Genomic DNA, 26,628 nt, shown 5'->3' on the forward strand with positions numbered 1-26,628 from the left:
CTTCCCACCTACCTACCCCATACACAGCCTTCCCACCAACCCACCCCATACACAGCCTTCCACCTACCTACCCCATACACAGCCTTCCCACCTATCTACCCCATACACAGCCTTCCCAGCTATCTACCCCATACACAGCCTTCCCACCTACCTACCCCATACACAGTCTTCCCACCTACCTACCCCATACACAGACTTCCCACCTACCTACCCCCATACACAGCCTGCCCACCTACCTACCCCATACACAGTCTTCCCACCTACTTATCCCATACACGGTCTTCCCACCTACCTACCCCATACACAGCCTTCCCACCTATCTACCCCATACACAGCCTCCTCACCTACCTACCCCATACACAGACTTCCCACCTATCTACCCCATACACAGCCTTCCCACCTATCTACCCCATACACAGCTTTCCCACCTATCTACCCCATACACAGCCTTTCCACCTATCTACCCCATACACAGCCTTCCCACCTACCTACCACATACACAGTCTTCCCACCTACCTACCCCATACACAGCCTTCCCACCTATCTACCCCATACACAGACTTCCCTCCCACCTACCCCATACACAGTCTTCCCACCTACCTACCCCATACACAGACTTCCCACCTACCAACCCCCATACACAGCCTTCACACCTATGTACCCCATACACAGCCTTCCCACCTATCTACCCCATACACAGACTTCCCACCTACCTACCCCCATACACAGCCTCCTCACCTACCTACCCCATACACAGCCTTCCCTCCTACCACCAAGCTATGTACTAGGAAGTTAAAATTCTCCCAGTTTATAGAAGCTGAGTTGGTTTGTTTTTCATCTCCAGAATTGTCTTTATAGAAGAGATCGAGTCATGGAGCCTGTCGTTGGGATCTTCTCCAGGGATGGTGTATCTGAATACTCCTGGCTATTGAAAAGTCTGAACAGTGAATACTATGAGGTTCTTCCATTCTGTATCTCCAATGACAACCACCATAAATTCATACAACAAATCAAGAAATGCCAATTCGCCATATTGTATCACACAAGAAATCGAGGCCGAATTAATATCACCGATGTCACTGATTCCCTCTACGATGTGGAGATACAAACACTATCCCAAATCCTTGGTAAGGAAGACGTCCATCTTCATGCATAACATATCCATCACAATTCCAGGATGGGAATAATAAGGGGTCTCCAATGGGATCCGAAATCTAAAAATGTATACAATTTATACAAAAAATATTGACAAATTTTGCCTTACAATGGGGTTTAGATCTCCTGTGACCCCTTAGTAACACCTCTACCTCCCCTTGAAATTATCGGTATTTTTCTTTGCAAAGTGAGCTACTAAGGGGGCTGCTTGGTCTGGGAGAAGTTCCTTTTAGGGACACCTACCTTACACCATGCCCACCAATCATGGCACACTTACTTTAGTAGCAGAATACTGTCCCTATCATGAAAGGGACACGTTGTTGTATTTTCTTCCCCCTTATCCAGGGCAAAATGAGCTCAGTTACCCCCCTGTAGATAGCTGGCACAGCCTTCATATGTCCGGGAGTTGCACTAATTGGCCCTGGCCACAGCAACTATATGGTGACCCTGACCCATATAATGGAAGAAACCCCCAAAATGCCATCCTTTTATGTAGAAATAGTGTTTGAACTGACTCATTTCACCTTTATATTACAGGGAAAGACCGAGTCATAGTCGTCATTGATGATTTGGAGGACAGCAGTGAGGAAGCTAGGAACACAATCCTGAACGGTCAGCCCACCCTTCTGATCATGACTGCTGGAATCTTCCTGTTCACCCAACGGGAGAAGAGCAATGAACAAATACTGAGAAATAAACTGCAGCCTATCATTTTTCTGATCCAAATGTGTAAGTTTACAATTCCAGAACGTTCTGGTCAGTCTAAGTGTGAGATCCAACCAGGTACCTCAAATCCCTGAGATGTTCTGAATGTGTTAGAAACGGCCACGTTTGGAAAAGTTGCATTTCAATTAATATGTGTATGTTGTTAGATCTTCTTTGCATACCTAGGTATATTTTTATGACCAAATTTAATTTTGGCTGAAATGGGAGAAGAAATAGGGAACCTTTCACTCTTCTACATCTTAGTAACCTCAAATTCAACGTGAAATGAGTCTTATCTGTATTGGTCTTCCAAATGATGAATGAAAGCACTTTAACACAAGTTAAAAACTTTTGAAGAAAGTTTTGATTTGAGCTACTCCAACCTTCCAAACTCGGAATTTGAGCAATCAGTGAGTTAGGTCATTATCTGATGGTCGGATTGGTCATTACGCTATAGATTGGTCTTATTCTATATATAATATATTACAACTCATTAAAAAATGAAACTTTTTCAAATGTTCCAGGCAGCCCTGGACAGTACTGTGTGACACAACTTATAAATATATATATAAAGACCAATATTCTAATGACTGCCCACCCAATATTCAATGTGCCTGAGTATTGAGCACTAAATCAAAAATCTGGTATAGATTTTTATTGTTTCTGTGTTTTGTCTTTACAGATGAAAGAAGGCCCTGGAAGACTGTGAGTAGTTCAATACAATATTATGTTGTATTTGGTAAATTATTCCGGAAGGTTGTATTACCCATTGTCCAGAGTAGGCTTTGCTTAGGTAGTGGCATTGTTAGGGGTGGGTAGGGGCAGTACATACCAGGCATCACCACACACAGGGTGGCACCAGTCTCTATGTTCTCGCACTGACGCTGATCAGATTAGGAATCCTTAATTTATCAATAAATGTGTGGGGAAGTCTGAGAATCTGTGTGTGATGGGTGTGATCGGGAGCTTTGAAGGTTCAAGGGAGGAGAAGGGCGCTGAGAAGTGTCAAAGCCCGGGGAGTGCAGTGGCATATATTTCAGTCTCTGCCTCGGGGCTTAATGAACAGCTTTCTTTGATGTTGGGTGCTACATCAAGACACCATTTGAGAAAGTTCCAAAACATTTACTTTTGGCCCCTTGCTGACCAAAATTAGTTTGGGATTTGGTTGACTAATTCTACATATCCACCTGGCACCACATACATAGATCTGGATATATTGATCTGAATACTTAGTCATCCTAGGACCAAATCCCAACCACTCCCCTGAGAAAACCAAATGGCGAAATGCATTGGGAAAAGAGCAGACTGTATTTCCCTAAAGCTTTCGGCAATCTTTTGGACAATCTTCTATATCTATTTATTAATCTATTCTTTAATTAGAATCATTATGTTATTTATACATTTCCTCACCAATAGCCCACTTGTGCTTTATTTAGCTGAGCATGGTAACCTTATAATTTAGGTAAACTATTGCAGTTGCCTAAAAAACTGTTCATCTCTCATTTTTCAATTATATACAAGGCTTCACAACGTTTATTAGGGAATGGAAAAAGGTTTTGGGTTCCGCTGATTTGAATCTTATAAGAACCAAGAACCAAGACCTCCAAGGTGCGGATATAAAATGATTTAGGATGACCACTGAAAGCTCCAATGAGTTTAGGAGAATTGAGGAAATTAGGAGAGTGCACCTTCACCACCATCTTCCTAAACTCCAGCTTGCATCATGACCCCTTCCCAATGCGGTGAACAGGCGCTTCCATGTGGGGGTCTACAGGCTGCAGCAGATCAATGTGAAGTAGCCCTTAAAATAGTATAAAGGCCAGGCAATCGGAATGTTCAGCATAGCAGCCTATCTGCATCTTTGGTTTGAGCATGATGTGTAGATAGCGTCAGCATTTGAGGGCATTTATAGGCTTCATTGTCTCACATCACTCTTTACTCAGCTGCATATTCATTGCATTGTACATTTCATTGGGTAGGAGCCTCGGCTGCAGGCCAGCCATCAGAAATGCCCGGGCCCTATACTACGTAAACTTCCTGGGCCCCTCCCCCATGTCTTAAAGAACTGTCACTGGAAAAGTCAAGTTGTTTGTCACAGATCCCTACAGGTCCAAGGGATCTGTTCCTTTATCTGTGTCACCCACCTTGCACTCCTCTGCAGCCAGCAGCATCAGCTGTGCCCAGCAATTTCTCTACTGGTCGCTTCCTGAGTCATGTGACTGCCTGAGAGCTGCCCCTTTACCCCAGTGGACTAGAGTATTCCATAGACGTGCTCCATCTACTGGCGTAAGGGTGAACACCACCAGAGCTTCCTCAGCTGCAGCACTTACCTGCTGGTTACATGACTTCCCTTATATAGGGATATGCCTGATATACACAGGATGTGCCCCAACAAGGAGTTCTGATTCCAGGTTCTTGTCTGCATTCCCTGATTCTGTCTCTGAACCCCGGCTCTCTCGGACTACTCTTGATCACTGCCTGCCCTAACCTTGGCTCCATCTGACTACACTTTTGTCTTTGACTCCTCCATTACATTTTGGTCCCACCCAGTCAGCAGTTACCGGCCCCTACTTGTACGAGGGCCACAACCTGTACATGTAATAAAAAGGCAGTGGTGATATTGAAAGGTTAAATTAGTTACAATTTTCATGAGATTTATGATTTATCGAGGACGATAACCTTGGGTATAAGGTGTTTTTTTTAATGGGCAACCATCATGAGTTGTATTGCTTGCAAATTAAAGATTCTCTGGGAAATAAATAATTGCACATTATAATCCATTGTGTGTACATACTTATATGTTATGGTCAGGTTTTATTGTGTTGATAATCCTGTTTTTCAGGTATATTATTGCATGATTGCAACTTTTTCAGCGATTGCAATTCATGAAACCTATCACTCACCAGTTGGCAGAAACGTGAGTATTCCTTATTTCTCTTCTATGTCTTCTCCTGAACAGCTTAATATAGAGATGCGTGAAAACCTTAGCATCTGAAACCTTTGTGAGAAGTTTAACGAAACTTCAATAAATAAAAACAGCAAAAAACTGAAATGTATTTTATTGTTATGTATAATATAAATCCCGTATTGTATTGATTGAGAAATCTTTAATAAACTCCCCTCGGATGGAGGTCTCCATTGGCCTCTCACCTTTGCAGCCCCTGTGTACAGATTATTGGCTTCCTTCTAAGGAGTTCTGATTGTTGTGTTATTCTCTTTGTGCAGTTTTTGCTGGTCAGCCTCTGGGCAGCTGTACTCACCAAGACTATCTTCTGGAAGCCATTCAGTTTTTTGTCGTTTGTAAGTATGCATTGACTGTCAACCATTGGGTGAAGCGGCCTATACATGAGAATAGCAGACCATGGACTCCATAGTTCATTTACATGCAGTAAAGTACATAACCTTTTGTTTTTTTCTCTTGCCAATGGTTGAATACATTTGTTAGATGAGGAACCAAAAGTATGAGTATGGGCAGACCTGTGAAACCTGAGAAGATGTGATGTCTGTCCTGGTAAAGTCCAGGACCAGGTATGGGTATAATCAGTGCTGGGTGGATGGGTTAGACATTTCCCGGCCTTAGTACAACACACTTGTGAAATGGAGGAGCGCAGAATATTTGCTTTGTATGCAAATGACAGACAGATACTGTGACACAGAACTCTGGACTCTGACCCATAGAGCTTACAATCTAGGAGATGGGGGGAGTATCACACATTAGGAGGGGGGTATGGAATGGTGGGAAGTAGTGAACAGTAATGAGCGAGCGGTGAATTCGGCCGTTCCCGCTTACCGAAATTGTAAGTGAGAATGGCCGGTGTAAATTAGCTGATTGAGCTTGAATGTATAAGAAAAAAAAAATTGCAGGATGCACTGATCAATAAATGCAGCACCGGCTGCATTCATTGATCAGCTCAGTGTGCGATCCCCAGAAATAGGCAAGAATGATTGCAGCTCTGAGAATCCACTGCTATCCCGGAGCACTAGAGGTTAAATAACCTCTAGTGCCCGGGGATCTCAGTGGAACTGCAGAAGAACTCTCAATGGAGTTTGCCATCCCCTGTGATTAACCTCTAGTGCTGGGGATCATCTCAATGAATGCAGCCATGGCATTCTAGCTTATCACTAGTAGTGAGGAAAGACTCTTTTAAAGCAGTAGAAAGTGTCATTTCCTTTATGATTGAGGTGTTGGATGGCATTTGGTGATATTCATACCCTGTGTTTACCTCTACCCGAGTATAAACCATCTCAATTCCTTTTCATGATATTTTAATACTTGTCCTTCTGATTCACCCACAGATTCATCCATCCTTTCATCTTTCTAATTTTGGCCAACTTAAAATTTAGATTTCTGTGTAGGTGTCTTATATTGGTAAGACCAATTACTGATACAAATGTAACTCTGTTCTAGATTTCCAGGATTCATTCCGTGTTGCCCTGGACCGTGAGCCTGGTCAGTTTGTACAACGCTTACCGCAGACCCAACATTTATAATGTAAGTTTCAGTTAAATATTTTCCCGTGTGTCCCAATGTTATAATCTCCCGGAGCTCCCCTTCTGTGCCAACAACAGCCACCCTGCCCCCTGCCAATCATTCATACTAAATGCCCCACCAGCCATAAATCACTACCATAGCTTCTGATCACAGCTGGCTTTGTTCCTTGCTAAACACATGAAAACAAATTACAATACATACAAGGTATACTTTCCCCGTACATTCACCCAAGCCTATCCCATTACAAGTACATTTACACACAATTGCCAATTGTTTTTTCCTTCCATTTAATCGTGTTTACCCAATTTAAAGGAAGGAAAAAATGATTGACAATGGTGCATGAACGTACAATTCACACACAGTGAATAAATAAGCACATTTTAGATAGTTTTTGTATAAATATCTACATTGAAAGTAAATGTTTTATCAATTAATTTGCAGTAGGTCAATATATATTTTATGTTAGTATTTTTAGTAATTTAAGGAATTGTATAATCCATTGCAGCCACAGAGCCACAGAATATTCCTTCTTTTTCAGCAAATAATCACCCATATCCATAGAGAAAAGGATGAATGTAGAATGGCTATGTTCAGCACCAACATATTATGCAGCACTGTACAATAAATAGGGGTTACAGATGACAGACAGATACAGACAGTGACACAGGAGGAGAGGACCCTGCCCCGAAGAGCTTACAATCTCGGAGGTGGGGGAAGTATCACACAATAGGAGGGGGATAATAAATCATGTACATCCCTCTATCATGATAGTGCCTCTGTATAATAATACGATAGGAGCCAAGACTCTAATTTCATTGGGTGAAAACGAACAAAAAAAAAAAATAAACCAATGTGTGTAAAACAATTTGTGTTTGTCTGGGTTTCCTCCGGGTACTCCGGTTTCCTCCCACATTCCAAAAACATTCAGTTAGGGTAATTAGCCCCCCCAAATTTTCCTGAGCCTGTGATAATGACATATGACTATGGTAGGGCTATTAGATTGTGAGCTCCTCTGAGGGACAGCTAGTGACATGACTATGGAGGCATAATATGTCAGCGCTATATAAATAGAAGGTAATATAATTATATTGGCATATACTTCCTGTTTTTCAGGTTGCCCTTTGTGCATTTTGGTGTATAGCCAGTTCTGGCCGCGCTCATTATAGGTATCCGTCAAGATGGGTAAGTGTATTCCTAGCCCACTGGGGCTGATTTACTAAAGGATTACAGGCCGTTCACTTACCTGAATGATTCTCCCACAAGGAATATTTCACTTAGCAAACGAAATGAGCTCTGCTGACTTCAACCATCCAATCACATGTATGGGACATTCCAATGATTTCCCCTGCATGTAATTCGTTGTCTTTGCAAAGTGAATTTTTATTACGTTTACTAAGCAAATTATTTCTGGCAAGGTCATTGTTCACCTTACAGCCTGAACTCCTTTAGAGAATCAGCACCAATGTGTCTATTTCTAATTGTGTAATACTATAATATTATTCACCTTTCCTCTATTTGTCACACTATTTTCTTTATTTCATTTATCAGCGATCATTCCTGAAGACGATGCGTTATAGTTTGGTGATTTACAGTTTTTACATTGGTTACCAGATCCCTGATACCACCGGGGTAAGTTGTGTTTTGCTTCATATATTCCATTGGAACGATTTGAGCTCTTTGGTTCACCCCACTGGCTGATGGGAATCATCTTAACCTGGCAAGAATTGGGTCAGGAGGCGTTCCGGGAGAGTCATAGACTATAAGGATACAGCAGATTTATATTATAAACAGAAGTCCATACAGCAACGTATTACTGGAAGCAGAGGAAAGACTGGAGAGGTACCCACAATGAGAGTCACAAATATGAAAACCAGAAGCAATAGCATGAGGAACCTCTTGTTAGGGAAGTGCTCCGGTGCACCACACTTGCCATATTGTGATATCAGTTGTGTGATAGTTGGTGGTTGTGTTTGGTGCCCTCTTATCAGCAGATGGCATTCAGATGAACCCAATATTACCAAGCCCAGGCAGGAATAAGGATTCCGGTGTAAGAGCCATGTATATGGAAGATGGGTGGGCATCAGAGACGGTGAATGGGAGCTACCACTTCCCTACATATTCCACCTATTGTACATCTGATGATCCAATTTGTCTTACTGAAAGCTGCAGGTATCCCAGATCTAAATTCTATGCTTTGGATGGGCTGGAAATGTTAGAAAGGTCCAAACACCTGGAATGAATTCTTCAATAATCTGGGTGAAATTACAGCAATATTGGTGGAAATATAGAGTCCAGCTTCCATTGTTGATCTCTCCCTTGGAAAACACTATTCCTGGCACTCAAGCAGACTGGACAGCCTGAGTCACTGGGCCTCAATTATTGGAGATCTCCAAGGCTGGAGAGGATAAACTTCACCCGCAAGCTGTGTGATGAGGAAAACCTGGAATGGATTGCAATCCTAGACTAAATTAATTCCAGGTTTGTTGGATCACTCAGCTTCACTAATGAAAGTGTATCTTCTCCAGCCTTGGAGAGCTTTAATAAATCAGACCCAGTGACCTGGAACCAGCATGCCATTCAGATGTACTGACTTTGTTTGACTTTACATGCTGTAATCTTGTTCCAGGGCATTATTTGGCTCAGTATAGGTTCCCCTTATGTGACTTGTATGAAAGTATATTCCACACCAACAACTCATAAACAAAATGTATTTATGTATTTATTTTCTTTCCAGGTATCAGATTTGCTATCAGTTCGGACCGTTCTCTGTTCTCCAGCCATCATGGCAGCTGTATGATTATCACACCATGGCATAGTACACCGGTGCCACCAATAACTTTTTTAAATAAAAAAAAAAGTATTTTATAGTGCCAACATATTACACAGCGCTGTACATTAGATAGATGTTGCAAATGACAGACAGATACAGACAGTGACTCAAGAGGAGGAGAGGACCCTGCACAAACATGTCTGCTCTAAATATTAACACATTGTAAGAGAATGAAAATTAAACTAATAAAGTTTATTGACCAAGGGGTTCTCGGGTTTTAATCTTTACTTACAAAGCATGAAATAAATTTTGATATTTAAAACCTATTTAAATCCTTGCATTGTGGTATTGCACAACTTGTGGTAACCGCACAGCATGAAGTGTGAGGCTAGACTAAGTGGAGGAGCAGTAATGACCACCAGCTGCAGCTGATACAATCGGAGTGCTCATTACAAACAACAACACAGAAACAAGTAAAAACAAAGAGACTGTCAGATAATCACACATGCAGCTTGTCTGACAGATCCTCAAACTTCAGTCATGGAAGGGACAGTGACACAATCCTGTGCAACTCCTAGTGAAAAGGTGTTTCCTCTGTTTGCTTTAATGTGTACCGGACCTTGTTTACTTACCCTTTGGACTTTGCCTGTTTGCCGCCTGACCCTGACCTCGGATTACGTTTTTGGACCTTTGCCTGATTGCCACCTGACCCTGACTTCGGATCTTGTTTCTGGACATTGTCTGATTGCCATCACCTTCTTGGCCACGCAAGCCCCTCTATGCTTGCACCAAGTACCCTGACCTCTCTGGTCAGCTGCCACTGACCTGGGGGTTGCTCTGGAGTGGCACCTGGCAGCTACCCTGCGGCCCAAGCCTATCCTCACCATCAGAGGCTCTAGTGAAGACCAGGTAGAGGCTTAGTTACGCCCCTCCGGAGCATACCCAGTCAGTGGCACAGTGGGTCCACACCCACATGCATAACAAAAGTACCGTCTAGCCCGACGCGTTTTGCCTATTGGCTTCCTCAGGGGTATATTGAGGTTATGTGTTGCGTGTATGACAGTTATTAAGATGATAATGTTGCAGTTGCTCGGTGCCAGGGCTCAGCATGTGGTGGACCGAGTGGACTACTACTGGGAGGGACTGGACAAGACCCAGCTGTCTTGGTCCATGTTAGAACCAATGATAATATAGATGGAAGATGGAGGATCCTTAAATATCAGTTTAAAGAAGTAGGTTTCAAGTTGAAGAAAAGGACCTCCAAGGTTATGTTCTCTGGCAGATTGCCTGTGCCATGCGCAACACAGGGAAGGCAGAGGATGCTTAGGCAGCTAAACGCATGGCTTAAGTCCCGGTGTAGAAGGGAAGGGTTTGGGTTCATAGAGAACTGGGCTGACTTTTCATTGGGGTACAACCTGTATGCCAGAAATGGCTCTTTCATAAAGACAGTCAAACGGAAGGATTGTGGTGTCTGTATGTGAGAAGTGATCTAAAAGTGAATGTGAAAGAAGAAACTGCGGATGGAACAAGCCATGAGGTTGAGGCATTATGGGTGGAGTTGAATGTGGGAAAGAAATAAAAAAACAACACTAGCACAGATACAAAAAGGAGCAACAAGAGAAGTGTTTTAATCATGGGAGATTTCAACTACCCTGACATTGACTGGAGTAATGGCACTACAGGAACAGCAACAGGGGGAAATTTGTGAACCTATTACAAGATAATTTTATGGTACAGTTTATAGAAGCCCCAACTAGAAATAATACTCTGCTGGACCTAGTTCTTTCTAACATTGCAGAGCTTATAAATGTGCAAATAAGAGAATCTGGGTAGCAGTGACCATAATATGATTTCATTTAATGGAAGCTCTAAACAGGAAGCAAAAACAGGAAAGATAAAAAACATTTCATTTTAAGAGCGCAAATTTTCCATTATTAAGGGCGGCTCTCTGTGACTTGGACCGGGAGACAATATTGTCCTCAAAGAACACAGAACAGAGATGGGAATGTTTCAAGTCTGTTCTACAAAACCAAACTGAAAAATATATTCCAATGGGTAATAAGTTTAAGAGGCTAAAATTAAAACCTATGTGGCATTCCAAAAATATAAAAATGAAGGATCACCTTCATTGTTTGAAAACTTTAAAAAATAAACCAAAAGATAAAAGGAGATAAAATGCTAACAACTTCAAAATGAAAGCCAGATTGCAAAGGAAAGTAAGGCAAACCTCCAAAATGTTTAAAATACATTAATAGCAAAAAGATCAGATCTAAGCATGTAGGCCCCTTACAGTCTCTGATTGGTAAATGAGGATAAAGACAAGGTAGATTTAATAAACTTTTTTTTTTAGCTCTATGTACACAAAGGAAAATGGCAGAGCTCAAGTCCAAATTTATAATGGCAATGTCACTGTCTTAAATGAGTCACAATGGCTCAGAGTTGATATGATTGAGAAACAGCTGGGAAAAATTGAGGTTGACAACAAGCACCAGGACCTGATGGATTACATCCACGTGTCCTCAAAGAGCTGAGCTCAGTTATTGTAAAGCCATTATTTCCAATTTTTAGAGACTCTTTAGTCACTTGCAAGGTACCAATGGATTGGTGTAAGGCCAATGTGGTTCCTAACTTCAAAAATGGAGCAAAGCCATTACCAGGTAACTACAGACCGGTTAGTTTACTGCCTATAGTTGGAAAGGTCCTAGAGAGTTTGATAAAGAGCCACATAGAGGAATTTCTGCTAGGAAATAATATTATAAGTGATAGTCAACATAGCTTCAAAAAAGACAGAACCTGTCAAACAAATGTACTCTTTTTTATGAGGAATTAAGTAAACAGGTAGACAGGGGAGTAGCAGTTGATATAGTGTACTTGGACTTTGCTAAAGCATTTGACACTGTACCCCACAGACGGGTAATATACAAGTTAGGGTTGATAGGTTTAGAAAAGTCAATCTGTAAATGGATAGAGAACTGGCTTAAAGATCGCATCCAGAGAGTTGTAATTAATGATTCATACTCTGAATGGTCTAAGGTTATTAGTGGTGTACCCCAGGGTTCAGTGTTGGGACCTTTACTGTTTAACATCTTTATAAATGATATAGAGATTGGGATTTCTGTGTTTGCAGATGACACCAAACTATGTAATGGAATTTAGTCCATACAGGATGTCTATAATCTACAAGCAGACCTGAATGTACTGTTTGATTGGGCTGATAAGTGGCAAATGACATTTAATATAGATAAATGTAAAGAACATGAACTTTGATAATATCCACACCCAGGCTTGGTGGTGTAATAGGAGTTATAAGGAGTTAAGTGGGGGGATGGCTTCTGATGGGGTTCAGTTTCATTAACCTGCTGACCCTTTAAAGCTAAACCAAACCCCTACTCATGTATTTCCGTTCCATCGTAGGGCGCCACCATCTTCCTTCTTTATTTCCCCAAGATGATCTTGATTGGTCAGGCAAGTTCATTCATTCTCAGCATGCGCAAGTGCAGCACATAAGGAGAGGAAAGGTGAATGTGGAATACCCAACCCCGGTGCCTGACTGACACATAAAGTGATCAGATGCTAGAAATGTAATTTTCAGTTATCAATGCTATAATATTATCCCATTTATTATTCTGGAGCACCAAAATATTTTTTAATTTTTTTTTATATTACATATGTTACTTATATTGCTACAGTTTAAATAGTGCATTTGTTTCAATCACTTAGCAAATCCTAAAGTCTTTTAGTATTGTCAATTAGCCCCCTATTTGTGACATGCCAATAAAGAAACCACTAATTAGGGCAAAGTAGAGGACTTGGTTAATGGGGTACATGAGGTATTTTTGGGGTACATGAAATTTGAGCAACCAATGGCTGAAGAGCCAAACTGGTTTATCATATCGTAGAAACCCAAGGTGACAGGCCAGCACATTTCAGGGGCTACAGCTATTTGATAGAATGAAATAATGAAATATTTCTAAAGAAACCTTTCTCAACCTTTTTAACACAGGGGAATCTTGAAAAATGTTACTAATCCCCCCCGATCTTGGCTATCCCTACACTGAAGCCCTCTGTTCCACGTGCCCCTGGTGTCTAGAGCCTGGGGGCCGTTGCTTGCTGTTTTCCCTGCAACAAACTTGTGCTATGGCCACTAGAGTCATCGGCCCACCATCCCTTGTGGGTTGCTCTGGTGAAGACTGGGAGACATAGATTCTGCACCCCAGGTAATCCCCCGTCACCTTCCAGGGGGTGTAGCTGTAATAAACACACTTTCAGGTCTTCAGGAAACCCTGGCTATAATTATATCCACAGATCATTGTATATTAGTGTGATGGTTAGTGGGAAGAATACCTCTTACATTTTTTTTTTTTTTGGGGGGGTGGGAAAACTATTGGGTGGTAGTTTAGATCTGAGTGATTGGATAAAATCTCTGTACATTTATCTAACTGAACATTTTACTTTCTTCCTATTCTGGCAAACCTGTGACCTGAAGTCGGACACTGTGCTCCATCTCACCTACCCCATAGATGGGCCGAAGCACGTACCCCAGGGCAAAAAGAAGGTAGATCAGCCCCCTGCATTGTGTTATGATGGTCCTTTTATTAGGTTATGTAAATTACTACATATATTATCCAGTGTCAAAGAACAATATATGGAAAATATAATACATTGTAATGTATTATATGAAAATTTTGATTTGTACAATCCAAATTAATTCCATGGAAATGCAACAGATATCTTACAATCTGCAGAGGCCCCGCCCCCAAGAGTCACAGCCAGAGCTCTCCAATCAGCAGTATGAGATTTAATGCCCCGTATTCCCTGAAAAACTTCCTCTCTGATTTGGTTTAACCTCTGATTGACTGAATGAGAATGCCCAAAATGGGCAACAAATTCTTTGCGCCATGGTTGAAGGAAGCTATTGGATCACCAGCCTATGGCATTTTTAAGAGAGCAGCGGAGGCATCTTCTATATATCTGTCAGTGTAGATTGTCAGCTCCTGGATTTTATAAGGGGAGTGGCCTCCACACTCAATGTTTTTCCACACTGCAGCCAATCAGACTAAAGCTTTTATTACCCAGAAAATTTAGAATCTCTGAGGCAGCACGGACATTTCTTGTAGTAACCTTTATTGGCCACAAGCAGGAGAGGCGGCGCCAGAGCAGATGTGGCAGAATTTACAGGCGATGATGTTTTAGGTCATTATGTTTCATCTAAAGTGATACCAGATATCATATTACTAAAATATTACAATATCAAAAACAACAATTGTCTTGCAGAGCCTTCTGCAGGCCAGACTTCTTATTCCTCTGATGGTGACGGTGATGGAACTGTTGGCTGTGTTTTGGTATTATTCCAGTATGAGAGCGGTAAGTGTTGGGGTATTTCGGTGTTATTCAGTAAGTACCCTCCTCGTTCTCTTAGTAACAATCTCTCTTTTCTCTTTTACATAAAAAAAGTTTTCTTGCTGGTGCTCAGTCGATAGGCACGATAGGCAGGTTGCTTGCTGTGCTGTCATCTTTATCATCATCATCCTCCCACAAGGTAAGTATATAAAGATTTACCGCACAGGCAAGTCTCTGACCCTATAACAGAGGTCAGATATTTGTATTTCACCAACCTATGATGTGATGTCTTTTTGTAGACGCCCCGCCATGTCACATGTCATATTTAAAGCCCCCGGCTCCATCCCCTCACTTTTCTGCCCAGCAGTCAGTAGGGTTAGTGATGGTTGTTTTTTTCCATAACTATATACTGACCTGGACATTCCAGTAAGGATTTACAGCACGTATCATCAACCTACTACCTGCAGCCTATCAGTCCTAAAAATAGGGAATGAGGATCAGTTCTCGGTGAGGAGGGAAGGACCCAAGCACAGCTGAGTCAACTTGCATAAATTTGGTGCAGGTGCACACTGGAAGTCCACAACTGCCCTGGGTGATGTCTGGCTCTCTGGTGTGTATCTGTAAATTTAAGGTAGAATGTATTGCATACAGGTCTGTGCACAGGCTTTTACACTGCTTGGCCAGAAAATAAAAAGACCCCAAAAATTTGTGGTCAGTGATTTGATCTTGGTTGGCTTTTGTGGGAGTGTATTAAGATTTCAGGTGCCTGTGGGGGCAGTGATACGATCTGATATGCCATTGGGGCAGAGCTATGATCTGTGGTGCCAGTGGGAGTGCTGATATGATCTGGAGTGCCTGTGGGGGCAGTGCTATGATCTGGGGTGTCTGTGGGGGGCAGTGTTATGATCTGAGGTACCTGTGGGGGCAGTGTTATGATCTGGGGTGCCTGTGGAAGCAGTGTTATGATCTGGGGTACATGTGGGGGCAGTGTTATGATCTGGAGTGCCTGTGGGGTCAGTGTTATGATCTAGGATGTCGATGGGGGCAGTGGTATGATCTGTGGTATCTGTAGGGGGCAGTGTTATGATCTGGGGTGCCTGTGGGAGCAGTGTTATGATCCGGGGTACCTTTGGGGGCAGTGTAATGATCTGGAGTGCCTGTGGGGGGCAATGTTATGATCTGAGTTGTCTTTAGAGGCAGTGTTGTGATCTGGTGTGCCTGTAGGGGCAGTGTTATGATCTAGGATGCCTGTGGGGACAGTGTTATGATCTGTGGTACCTGTGAGGACAGTGTTATGATCTGGGCTGCCTGTGGGGGAGTGTTATGATCTGTGGTGCCTGTGGGGGCAGTGTTATGATATGGGCTGCCTGTAGAGGCAGTGTTATGATCTGTGGTGCCTGTGGGGGCAGGGTATGATCTGAGGTGTCTTTAGAGGCAGTCTTGTGATCTGTGGTGCCTGTAGGGGCAGCTTTAAGATCTAGACTACCTGTAGGGGCAGTGGTATGATCTGGGGTGCCTGTGGGGGCATTTTTATGATATGCGGTGCCTGTAGGTGCAATGGTATGATCTGAAATGCTTGTGGGGCAGCATTATGATCTGCCCAGGTGTCTTTGGAGGCAGTGTTGTGAGCTTGGGTGTCTGTGGGGCAGTATGATGATCTGGGATGTCTGTAGGGGCAGTGCTATGATCTCTTGTGATTGTGAGGGTCAGTGTTATGATCTGAGGTACCTGTAGGGGCAGTGTTATAATCTGAGGTACCTGTAGGGGCAGTGTTATAATCTTAGGTTCCTTTAGGGGCAGTGTTATAATCTCAGGTACCTGTAGGGGCAGTGTTATTATCAGAGGTGCCTGTAGGGGGAGTGTTATTGTTTGGGGGTAGAGGGATTTCCCTTCAGGGGCGTTCCTGTGGAGGGCAGAGCCATCAGCGAGGGACTCGAGAGAGAGTCCAGCCTAGTGTGCCTTCTTTACCTCCTAATATGGCCTAGTAGCCAAAAAAGTACAAATGAGTAATGAGTGTAATATAGCTAACTGTAAACAGAGAAATCCATTAGTATCCATGTAATGAGCAATCAGAGGTTAGGAGGTTTTTAACTTGTTAGGGTATCTATAAAGGTAATAGTATAGTAATCATAACAATGTATGATTGGGTAACTGGAAAGACATAGGTAGTGATAAGTTGCTGTGAATATCCAGAGACGTACATTGTTGGCTCCAATTGATCATTAATGCTTTTTTTCAATTATAGAGGGTATGTGCACATATGATGTGCTGATGTCCCAGTTTCTATGTGTAAAAAATGGGCTTAATAGGAGTTACTATATAGAAAGACTCATATACTAGCTTATTAGATGATACGGCCATAATCACATATTCACCTTTATCACTTTTGCATTGCTGAATCCAAAAAAATGTTAATTGATGTTATTATGAAGGTGAGGGATGGTGATTTTCGTCTCCTAATTGCTAATATATTAAATAGAGACACATAGTTAAAGGTATGCCGACATATACACACACTTATACACACATACATGGACATGTATATCTAGATACATGTATATGTAGCAATGTAGTAATTTAGAGAATAAAATGCATTCTGTGATAATTACTGCAGTATGTGTTTTGCCATGTTCCAAGATGGCTGCTGTGCCCTCGGCACTTTTGGGGTGAGATTATCAGTACTGCCCTAGCCTGGGTAAGTCCTTAAGAAGGACATGGTATGGAGAGACTCAGATTCTGTTGCATGTGCAGAGAAAGTATAACTTCAGACTGTAAGTGATGGCACAATCCCCTCACTGAGACATACTGAAAGGACTTTAACATGTTTACACTGCTGCTGTTTGAAGATTGCAAAGTTTGATGTTACGCTGGATTTCATATAATGTTACTATTCCAGTGATTTTCAACCACTGTTCCGTGGCACACTAGTGTGCCGTGAGAGATCTTCAGGTGTACCGTGGGAAATTATCCAATTATCATTGTTGAGTGCCTGTGCTGTAGTGACTGGCAGAGTAATGTAATACTCTTCCATGTCAGTGGGTGGCAGTAGGTAGCTCAAGCGCCTTGTTTATTTTTAGAGGCGAGAATTAGCTACAAAGTTTATTTTGTAACACTTTTGAATTGTGGCGTGCCGCGGGATTTTTTTAATGTAAAAAATGTGCCGTGGCTCAAAAAAGGTTGAAAAACAATGTACTATTCTATACAGAGACTCTTTCTGCTAATACAGTGTGGATTATTGTGTATCAGTATACTATTCTCAACTAGGACTGCACTTGTTACTCACAAGACCCAACTGATTGGAGGCACTGCACTTATAGGAGATTTCATCCTGTTTGCACAGATAAAGTTAAGATTCTGCTCCTGTTCTTCCACATGGGTTGCGCCACTGGGTCAGAATAGGGCTACATATACATACACAAGCTGGCCCTAAACTTTGCAGATTCCCAAGGAAAGGACAATTATAGGTACATTGGTGGTTCAATGTGGAGAGCAAGTCTCTAGCAAGGCGTCCGCAGCACAGCCTCAGGAGAGGACAGGTGCCACCTGTGCCCCCACTTATAAATACATAGATGGTTATGTGACTCACAACGTTACCCACGAATTCCTGTGAGATCTCACCTAAACTGATATAGTTGTCAGGGGATTCAATATTCTAGATAATACTGCATATTAATGGATAGTGTGTTGCCACTGTTTATCCTGGGGACATTAAAAAATGAAAAGCTAGTACTTATGAGGGGTAAAAATCCCCTGGAGTTCAACATCCCTGTATTATAAAGCAATGGGAATAATTTTGTTAATGAGATGTATCCAATTGATTTTAGAGATTTTTACTATAGGAGTTGATCTGAAGCAACTGTCACCCATTAACAGAGAGCTTCACATATGATCTTACAGGTATTGATATATTGATTACACATAATAACTTTTCTTGTTGCATTGTATTACAAATCATAAGCCATTACTGATTTCTTGCATATGGGACAGTATAGATATATACTGACAGTTTAATTGGCAAGGTTGGTATGTGTCAGCACATGTTACCTTTAGAGTATTCTTCCTAAACATGTATATAATACCTCATATTGTAATCGTAAGAGCATGGTGAGTGGTGTTGGCTATTCGATCAAAAGTGAGATATTGTTTGGGTTCCTGGATAGAGTTTCTATATCCAAGAACACAGGATGTGTTCTAGATCTAGAACCACTAGATGTGATGAGAGGGGAAACTTGTCTCCATTCAACTTCAAGTGCTCGGGAATCGCCTGCAGTCACAGCTGTGACCGCAAAGTCTGCAGACTGCAGTTCCACTACGATCCTGTAGTGCCCACAAAGCTCCCACGGTCATGTGACCGTGGGAACTGAACTGTAAATGAACTCTGCAATTCCACTATGCTAAGAAGATGCCCTGCACTAGAGGTATCTCTAAAGCTGTGTACACACGTGCAATTGCCAGGACGGATCCACGGACGAAGAATGACGCCGACTGTACACACCCAGATTGTCGCCCGATATCTGGTCGAAATCTGACTGTGTATGCAGCTTTACTCACATTTCACGTTACACACATTCCAGCTCAGTAATATTATGATACATTTGTTACATTTTTCTTGCAGTGGATAATATGTAAAAGATAAAAATGTAACAAATGTATCATAATATTACTGTGCTGGAAAGTGTGGAAAGAGATAACATGTAAGATAACCTGTAAAAAAAAAAATAAGTTAAACACAAACACCCAATAAATAATTTAACATTATTTTTATTTTTTAACACATTTTTTTATCCAAAGTTTTGCTGTCAGATCACTAATGGTGAGGAGTTGAACAAATTAGTTTTGTGGGCAATCTTTATGAAAGAGTTTAAAAAAAACTATATACCGTGTTTCCCTGATGATAAGGCATCCCCATCAAAAAAGCCACCCCCCGATTTTTGCTCAAACAATTAAAATAAAGCACCCCCCGCAAATAAGACATCCTCCGATACCTGATACTGTGTGCCTCCGTGTGACTCCTCCATACTGGCTGCAGTGCAGAGTGAAACTGAAAGTAACTTCAAAGGACAAGCAAACTGCTGATCCCTGCCCTAACAGAGTCTGTTACCTGGCGAGTCAGTGATCAGAAGGGGACAATGAATGGCACAGAGTGATCAGAAGGGGACAATGAATGGCACAGAGTGAACAGAAGGGGACAATGAATGGCACATGAGTGATTTTCAACAATAAATGTCTACTGTAGTCTTCTTCATTGAAAAATAAGACACCCCCCTGAAAATAAGACCTAGGGCATATTTTGGCATTTTAAAAAATATAAGACAAGGCCTTATCATAGGGGAAACAGGGTATGACAATATTTCATCATCCTGGAGTCCAGCTTTGAGGATGTTGACCATGCAAAATTTTTGAGTAAAATGATACACTTAAAATAAAAACATTATGGCTAATCTCACACAGAGCTGCTGAAATGTTTAATGTTTCTGTTTTTTTCTAGCCTGACTCAAATCCATGTTTGTGAATCATTACACAAATGAATCATTCACACATCCAATCTTATCTCACATTTGAACACACTAAGGCTTCAGGCCATGGTTCAGTATTTGGATTCTGTCCAGGAATGACAGGTCCTCTTTATATGATCTGTGTGTTCCCTCCCCCACCCTGCTATACATTTCTGTATAGTTTCACTTTCACTTCATTTCTGCCTTTTCTTTGTCAGGAAGAGAACAAACAACAACCTGTAATGTAAGTGCAGAAATTCTGCAAGGGAGAGAATGGGAGGAGGGGGTGTGGGGGTATTAGGGGGGTGGTGGGGGCATTTTTAAGAACAGACAGGAAGAGGCAGGGAGACAGACAGGGGAATCTGGGAAGAACTAATGCAGTGACAACAGATACATAATTCACCGACTCGTATTAGCTTCCTTCTTTGATGATTCTATTACAGATCTGTCTGACCGCTCCTTTCATGTTTCTTTCAATAATAATTCCACCTCCCCCACTCTCCTCCATGTTGGTGTTCCCCAAGGGTCAGTCCTTGGACCGGTTCTCTTTTCAATTGTCTTAAGTTCACCTGTCACTTTCACCTAAGCAAGATCTCCAAAATCTGCCCCTACCTGTCCCCAGAGACCACCAAACTCCTTGTACACGCTCTTATCATCTCACGTCTGGACTACTGTAACCTCCTCCTTTCTGGTATTCCACTAACCCGACTCCTTTACAATCTATTATGAATGCTTCAGCCAGACTCATCCATCCTTCCCACCTACCTACCCCATATACATCCTTCCCACCTACCTACCCCATGCACAGCCTTCCCACCTACCTACCCCATACACAGTCTGCTCACCTACCTACCCCATACACAGCCTTCCCTCCTACCTACCCCATGCACAGCCTTCCCACCTACCTACCCCATACACAGCCTTTCCACCTACCTACCCCATGCACAGCCTTCCCAACTACCTACCCCATACACAGCCTTCCCATCCCACCTACCCCATACACTGCCTTCCCACCTAACCACTTACCTCCTTAATACACAGTTTGCTCACCACTCCTCTTCTGCTGCCTCACTTTGTAGTAATTTGGCTTCCATTTCATCTTACAATCAAATTAATCTCCTGTGCTTTGCCTTTAAATCCCTTCACAGCTCCTCCCCCATCTATCTACCTACCTGATACACAAATCCCTCCACAGCTCTTGTCCCACTTACCTTTCTGACTTGGTAAAAAAATTCCCCCCACCTGCTCTCTCTGCTCATCCAATGACCTACTAATGACTTCCTCACTCGTAACCTCATCACACGCACGGGTACAAGACTTCTCTAGAGCTGCCCCAACTCTCTGGAATGGGCTCGTCCTTTTTAGCTTGCTCCTACTATCAGCTAATTTGAAGGAGCCATCAAAACCCAACGCTTCAACCTCACCTACACGTCTTTTTTGTGTCTCCTAACCCCTCACTACTTACCCACCATTCCATATCCCTCTCCTGTTGTGCGATACTCCCCCACCTCCTAGATTGTAAGCTCTTCAGGACAGGATCCTCTCCTCCTCCTGTGTCACTGTCTGTCATTTGCATCCTCTATTTAATGTACAGCTCTCTGTAATATGTTGGCGCTACATAGGTCCTGTTTATAATTATTTTTATTATTATTAATAATAAAATTATTATTCCATAACATCCATGTTTTTGATTATATATTATTTGAAAGAGGGCAGCAGTGAGCATTCATTCTTTAGGGGCCCCCAAGCGAACCTTTGTAGAAATCCACCTCCCCCCCCCCACCGATGGAGGTTCCTTGGTACGAATTTATAGATATGTTACTTTTTTTGGATATGTTGAGACAGGCAGTGAGGTTGAGGTGCAGTTACCCCTACCTTGCACCCCTGAACCCCCTGAATGAATGGGGCAGCAGGGAGCAGTTCTATAAGGCCAGCTTACAGAACCTGCACTGTGGTGCGCACAATTGAGCCCCAGGCTATGTGCTACCGGCAGATCATCAAATACTCTGCTGGGAAAAACGTGATGTCTTCTGAAGGCTACTCAGAGACTGGTCAGGAAGGCTAAAATTCTCCCAGTTTATAGAAGCTGAGGTGGTTTGTTTTTCATCTCCAGAATTGTCTTTATAGAAGAGATCCAGTCATGGGGCCAATCGTTGGGATCTTCTCCAGGAATGGTGAAGTTGAATACTCCTGGCTATCGAACCGCCTTAGGGAATACTATGAGGTTCTTCCATTCTCTATCTCCAATGACAACCACCATAACTTCATACAACAAATCAACCAATGCCAATTCGCCATATTGTATCACACCGTAAATCGAGGCCGAATTAATATCACCGATGTCACTGATTCCCTCTACGATTACGAGATACGAACACTATACCAAAATCTTGGTAAGGAAGAGCTCCATCTTCAAGCATAACAAATCCATCAGGATCGGAATAATAAGGGGTCCCCAATGGGATCCGAACACCAAAAATGTATACAATTTACACAAAAAATTCTGACAAAATGTTATCTTACAATGGGGTTTAGATCTACTGTGACCCCTTAGTAACACCACTACCTCCCCTTGAAATTATCGGTATTTTTCTTTGCAAAGTGAGCTACTAAGGGGGCTGCTTGGTCTGGGAGAAGTTCCTTTTAGGGACACCTACCTTACACCATGCCCATCAATCATGGCACACTTACTTTAGTAGCAGAAATCTGTCCCTATCATGAAAGGGACACTTGGTTGTATTTTCTTCCCCCTTATCCAGGGCAAAGGAACTCAGTCCTCCCCTGTAGATAGCTGGCACAGCCTTCATATGACCGGGAGTTGCACTAATTGGCCCTGGCCACAGCAATTGTATGGTGACCCTGACCCATATAATGGAAGAAACCCCCAAAAAAACATCCTTTTATGTAGAAATAGTGTTTGAACTGACTCATTTCACCTTTATATTACAGGGAAAGACCGAGTCATAGTCGTCATTGATGATGTGAAGGACAGCAGTGAGGAGGCTAGGAACACAATCCTGAACGGCCAGCCCAGCCTTCTGATCATGACTGCTGGAATCTTCCTGTTCACCCAATGGGAGAAGAGCCATGATCAAATACTGAGAAATAAACTGCAGCCTATCATTGATCTGATCGGTGGATTCAGGATTCCAGAACAAACAACAAACAAATTTGGTCAGTAAAACATCAACCATTGGATAAAGATAGGTACCACAAATACATTAGATGTTCTGAATATGTTAGAAACCGCCACGTTTGGAAAAGTTGCATTTCAATTAATATTTGTATGTTGTCAACTCAACTTTGCATACCTAGGTGTATTTTTATGGCCAAGACTTATCTTGGGTTAAATGGGGCAACAAATAGGGACAACACGACTTTATAAAGACCAATATTCTAATGACTGCCCACCCAATATTCAATGTGGCCGAGAACTGAACCAGACTAACCAAGCTTGGTATAAATCCCATGTCTACTATGCATTCTTATTGTTTTATTGTTTTGTCTTTACAGGTAGGGAAATGCTCGGGAAGATTGTGAGTAGTTCCATCCATTATTATGCTGTATTTGCTAAATTATTCAGCAAGGTCGTATGTACCATTGGCTTCAGTGGGCCTTGCTTTGGGCAGTGGCATTGCTAGGGGTGGGTGGAATTGTTTTCAGATATAATTCCTTTCAACGGTCCGTACTTTGTGGAGTCCAAAAGATGGCCCAGGGCCTCACGGAGACATCTGATGAATGTTGGTATGAATGTATGTGTGTACGAGGCCTGGGGATCCAATCCACACACATGGAGCTCCTGCAGAATAATTTTCCATTTAGTAATTTCCTGTATTATTATTAATAAATAATATTTATACAGCAGCAACATATTATGTAGCGCTGTACATTAAATAGGGGTTGTAAATGAAAAGCAGATACAGACAGTGACACTGGAGGAGGAGAGAACCCTGGCCCGAAGAGCTTACAATCTAAGAGGTGGGGGAAGTATCACACAATAGGAGGGGCATAAGGAATGGTAGGAAATAGTGAGGGCTTGAGAGACAGAAGAAGATGGGTAAGTGAGGTTGAAAAGTTGGGTTTTTTAAAGCAGTAGAAAGTGTGATTTCCTGTAAGATTGAGGTGTTGGATGGCCGTGCTGGGATCCTTAGTTTGAGCACCCTAAGTCTAATATTTTATTATTAGTCCTTCTGATTCACCCACAGATTGATCCATCCTTTCATCTTTCAGACTATTTCTAATGTTTGGCCAACTTAACATTTAGATTTCTGTGTAGCTGTCTTATATTGGTAAGACCAATCACTGAAACAAATGTAACTGTGTTCTAGATTCCCAGGATTCATTCCGTGTTGCCCTGGACCGTGAGCCTGGTCAGTTTGTACAACGCTTACCGCAGACCCAACATTTATAATGTAAGTTTCAGTTAAATATTTTCCCGTGTGTCCCAATGTTATAATCTCCCGGAGCTCCCCCTTCTGTGCCAACAACAACCACCCTGCACCCTGCCAATCATTCATACTAAATGCCCCACCAGCCATAAATCATTACCATAGCTTCTGATCACAGCTGGCTTTGTTCCTTGCTAAACACATGAAAACAAATTACAATACATACAAGGTATACTTTCCCCATACATTCACCCAAGCCTATCCCATTACAAGTACATTTACGCACAATTGCCAATTGTTTTTTCCTTCCATTTAATTGCGTTTATACAATTTAAAGAAAGGAAAAAATGATTGACAATGGTGCATGAACGTACAATTCACACACAGCGAATAAATAAGCACATTTTAATGACAGGACTATGGACTATGGACTTCAATATATGTCAGCGCTATATAAATAGAAGGTAATAATAATTATATTGGCATATACTTCCTGTTTTTCAGGTTGCCCTTTGTGCATTTTGGTTTATAGCTAGTTCTGGCCGCGCTCATTATAGGTATCCGTCAAGATGGGTAAGTGAATTCCTAACCCACTGGGGCTGATTTACTAAAGGATTACAGGCAGTTCACTTACCTGAATGATTCTCCCACAAGGAATATTTCACTTAGCAAATGAGATGAAGCTCTGCTGACTTCAACCGTCCAATCACACGTATGGGACATTCCAATGATTTTCCCTGCATGTAATTGGTTGTCTTTGCAAAGTGAATTTTTATTACGTTTACCAAGCAAATTATTTCTGGCAAGGTCTTTGTTCACCTTACAGCCTGAACTCCTTTAGAGAATCAGCACCAATGTGTCTATTTCTAATTGTGTAATACTATAATATTATTCACATTTTCTCTATTTGTCACACTATTCTCTTTATTTCATTCATCAGCGATCATTCCTGAAGACGATGCGTTATAGTTTGGTGATTTACAGTTTTTACATTGGTTACCAGATCCCTGATACCACCGGGGTGAGTTGTGTTTTGCTTCATATATTCCATTGGAAAGATTTGGGCTCTTTGGTTTACCCCACTGGCTGATGGGTATCATCTTAACCTGGCAAGGATTGGGTCAGGAGGAGTTCCGGGAGAGTCATAGACTCAGGAAGCATCAGGAACCTCTCATTTTGGAAGTGCTCCGGTGCTCCACACTTGTGATATCAGTGATGTGATAGTTGGTGGTTGTGTTTGGTGCCCTCTTATCAGCAGATGGCATTCAGATGAACCCAATATTACCAAGCCCAGGCAGGAGGAAGGATTCCGGTGTAAGAGCCATGTATATGGTGGATGGGTGGGCATCAGAGGCGGTGACTGGGAGCTACCACTTCCCTACATATTCCGCCCATTGTACATCTGATGATCCCATTTGTCTTACTGAAAGCTGCAGGGATCCCAGATCTAAATTCTAAAGATTCAAACACCTGGAATGAATCTACTGCGGGGTGAAAGAAATCCTATATTGGTGGAAATATTAAATCTGGCTTCCTTGTCAATCTTTCTCTTAGCAAATACTATTCCTGGCACCCAAGCAGACTGGACAGGTTCAATACTGATTCACTGGGTCGGATTTATTAAAGCTCTCCAAGGCTGGAGAAGATAGACTTTCATCAGTGAAGCTGAGTGATCCAGCAAACCAGGAATGGATTTCCTAAAAGGCGTTTGCTATTTGTTAGCAAATGTTTGCAATCCTAGACTAAATTCATTCCAGGTTTGTTGGATCACTCAGCTTCACTAATGAAAGTGTATCTTCTCCAGCCTTGGAGAACTTTAATAAATCAGACCCAGTGACCTGGAACCAGCATGCCATTAAGATTTTCTCACTTCATTATTCTTGTTCCAGGGCATTATTTGGCTCAGTATAGGTTCCCCTTATATGACCAACAACTCATTTATGTATTTATTTTCTTTCCAGGTATCAGATTCGGTAGTTCGGATCGTTCTCTGTTCTCCATCTATCCTGGCGCTATATGATTATTACACCAGTACATCGGTGCCACCAAAACCATTATAAAAGATAAACAGGATTTATATAGCGCCAACATATTACGTAGAGCTGTACATTGAATAGGGGTTACAAATGACAGACAGATACAGAGAGTGACACAGGAGGAGGAGAGGAGCCTGTACAAACATGTCGTACTCCAAATATTTCCACATAAATTGCCCTTCCAACAGCATTCTAATAAATCCTTGTAACTGAAGGACACATTTGCTAATAAAGTTTATTGACAAAA

General features: G+C 42.0%; 1 protein-coding gene and 1 long non-coding RNA gene across 4 annotated transcripts in view; both read left to right on the forward strand.

Moving 5' to 3' along the window:
- LOC140334808 (uncharacterized) overlaps nt 1–26,628 on the forward strand; it is a 27,906-nt gene extending 1,278 nt beyond the window's left edge. The window contains exons 2-10 of one of the 3 annotated variants that reach the window (XM_072417056.1): nt 859–1,127; nt 1,693–1,884; nt 2,543–2,565; nt 4,703–4,777; nt 5,086–5,160; nt 24,286–24,369; nt 24,850–24,918; nt 25,286–25,366; nt 26,307–26,628. In XM_072417056.1, coding sequence (XP_072273157.1) covers nt 872–1,127; nt 1,693–1,884; nt 2,543–2,565; nt 4,703–4,777; nt 5,086–5,160; nt 24,286–24,369; nt 24,850–24,918; nt 25,286–25,366; nt 26,307–26,405 — 954 coding nt within the window. In that variant the 5' untranslated portion in view covers nt 859–871 and the 3' untranslated portion in view covers nt 26,406–26,628. Of the gene's footprint in view, nt 1–844; nt 1,128–1,692; nt 1,885–2,542; nt 2,566–4,702; nt 4,778–5,085; nt 5,161–6,268; nt 6,353–7,465; nt 7,535–7,900; nt 7,982–9,086; nt 9,386–24,285; nt 24,370–24,849; nt 24,919–25,285; nt 25,367–26,306 lie in introns of those variants that run through there. The other 2 variants (XM_072417055.1, XM_072417057.1) reach the window with 2 other exon arrangements.
- LOC140334809 (uncharacterized) lies at nt 16,465–22,267 on the forward strand. The gene is made up of 2 exons (XR_011921620.1): nt 16,465–20,201; nt 22,071–22,267. It is a non-coding gene; the product is annotated as an uncharacterized lncRNA (long non-coding RNA).

This window comes from Pyxicephalus adspersus, chromosome 7, assembly GCF_032062135.1.
Source record: "Pyxicephalus adspersus chromosome 7, UCB_Pads_2.0, whole genome shotgun sequence".
Classification (NCBI taxonomy): domain Eukaryota; kingdom Metazoa; phylum Chordata; class Amphibia; order Anura; family Pyxicephalidae; genus Pyxicephalus; species Pyxicephalus adspersus.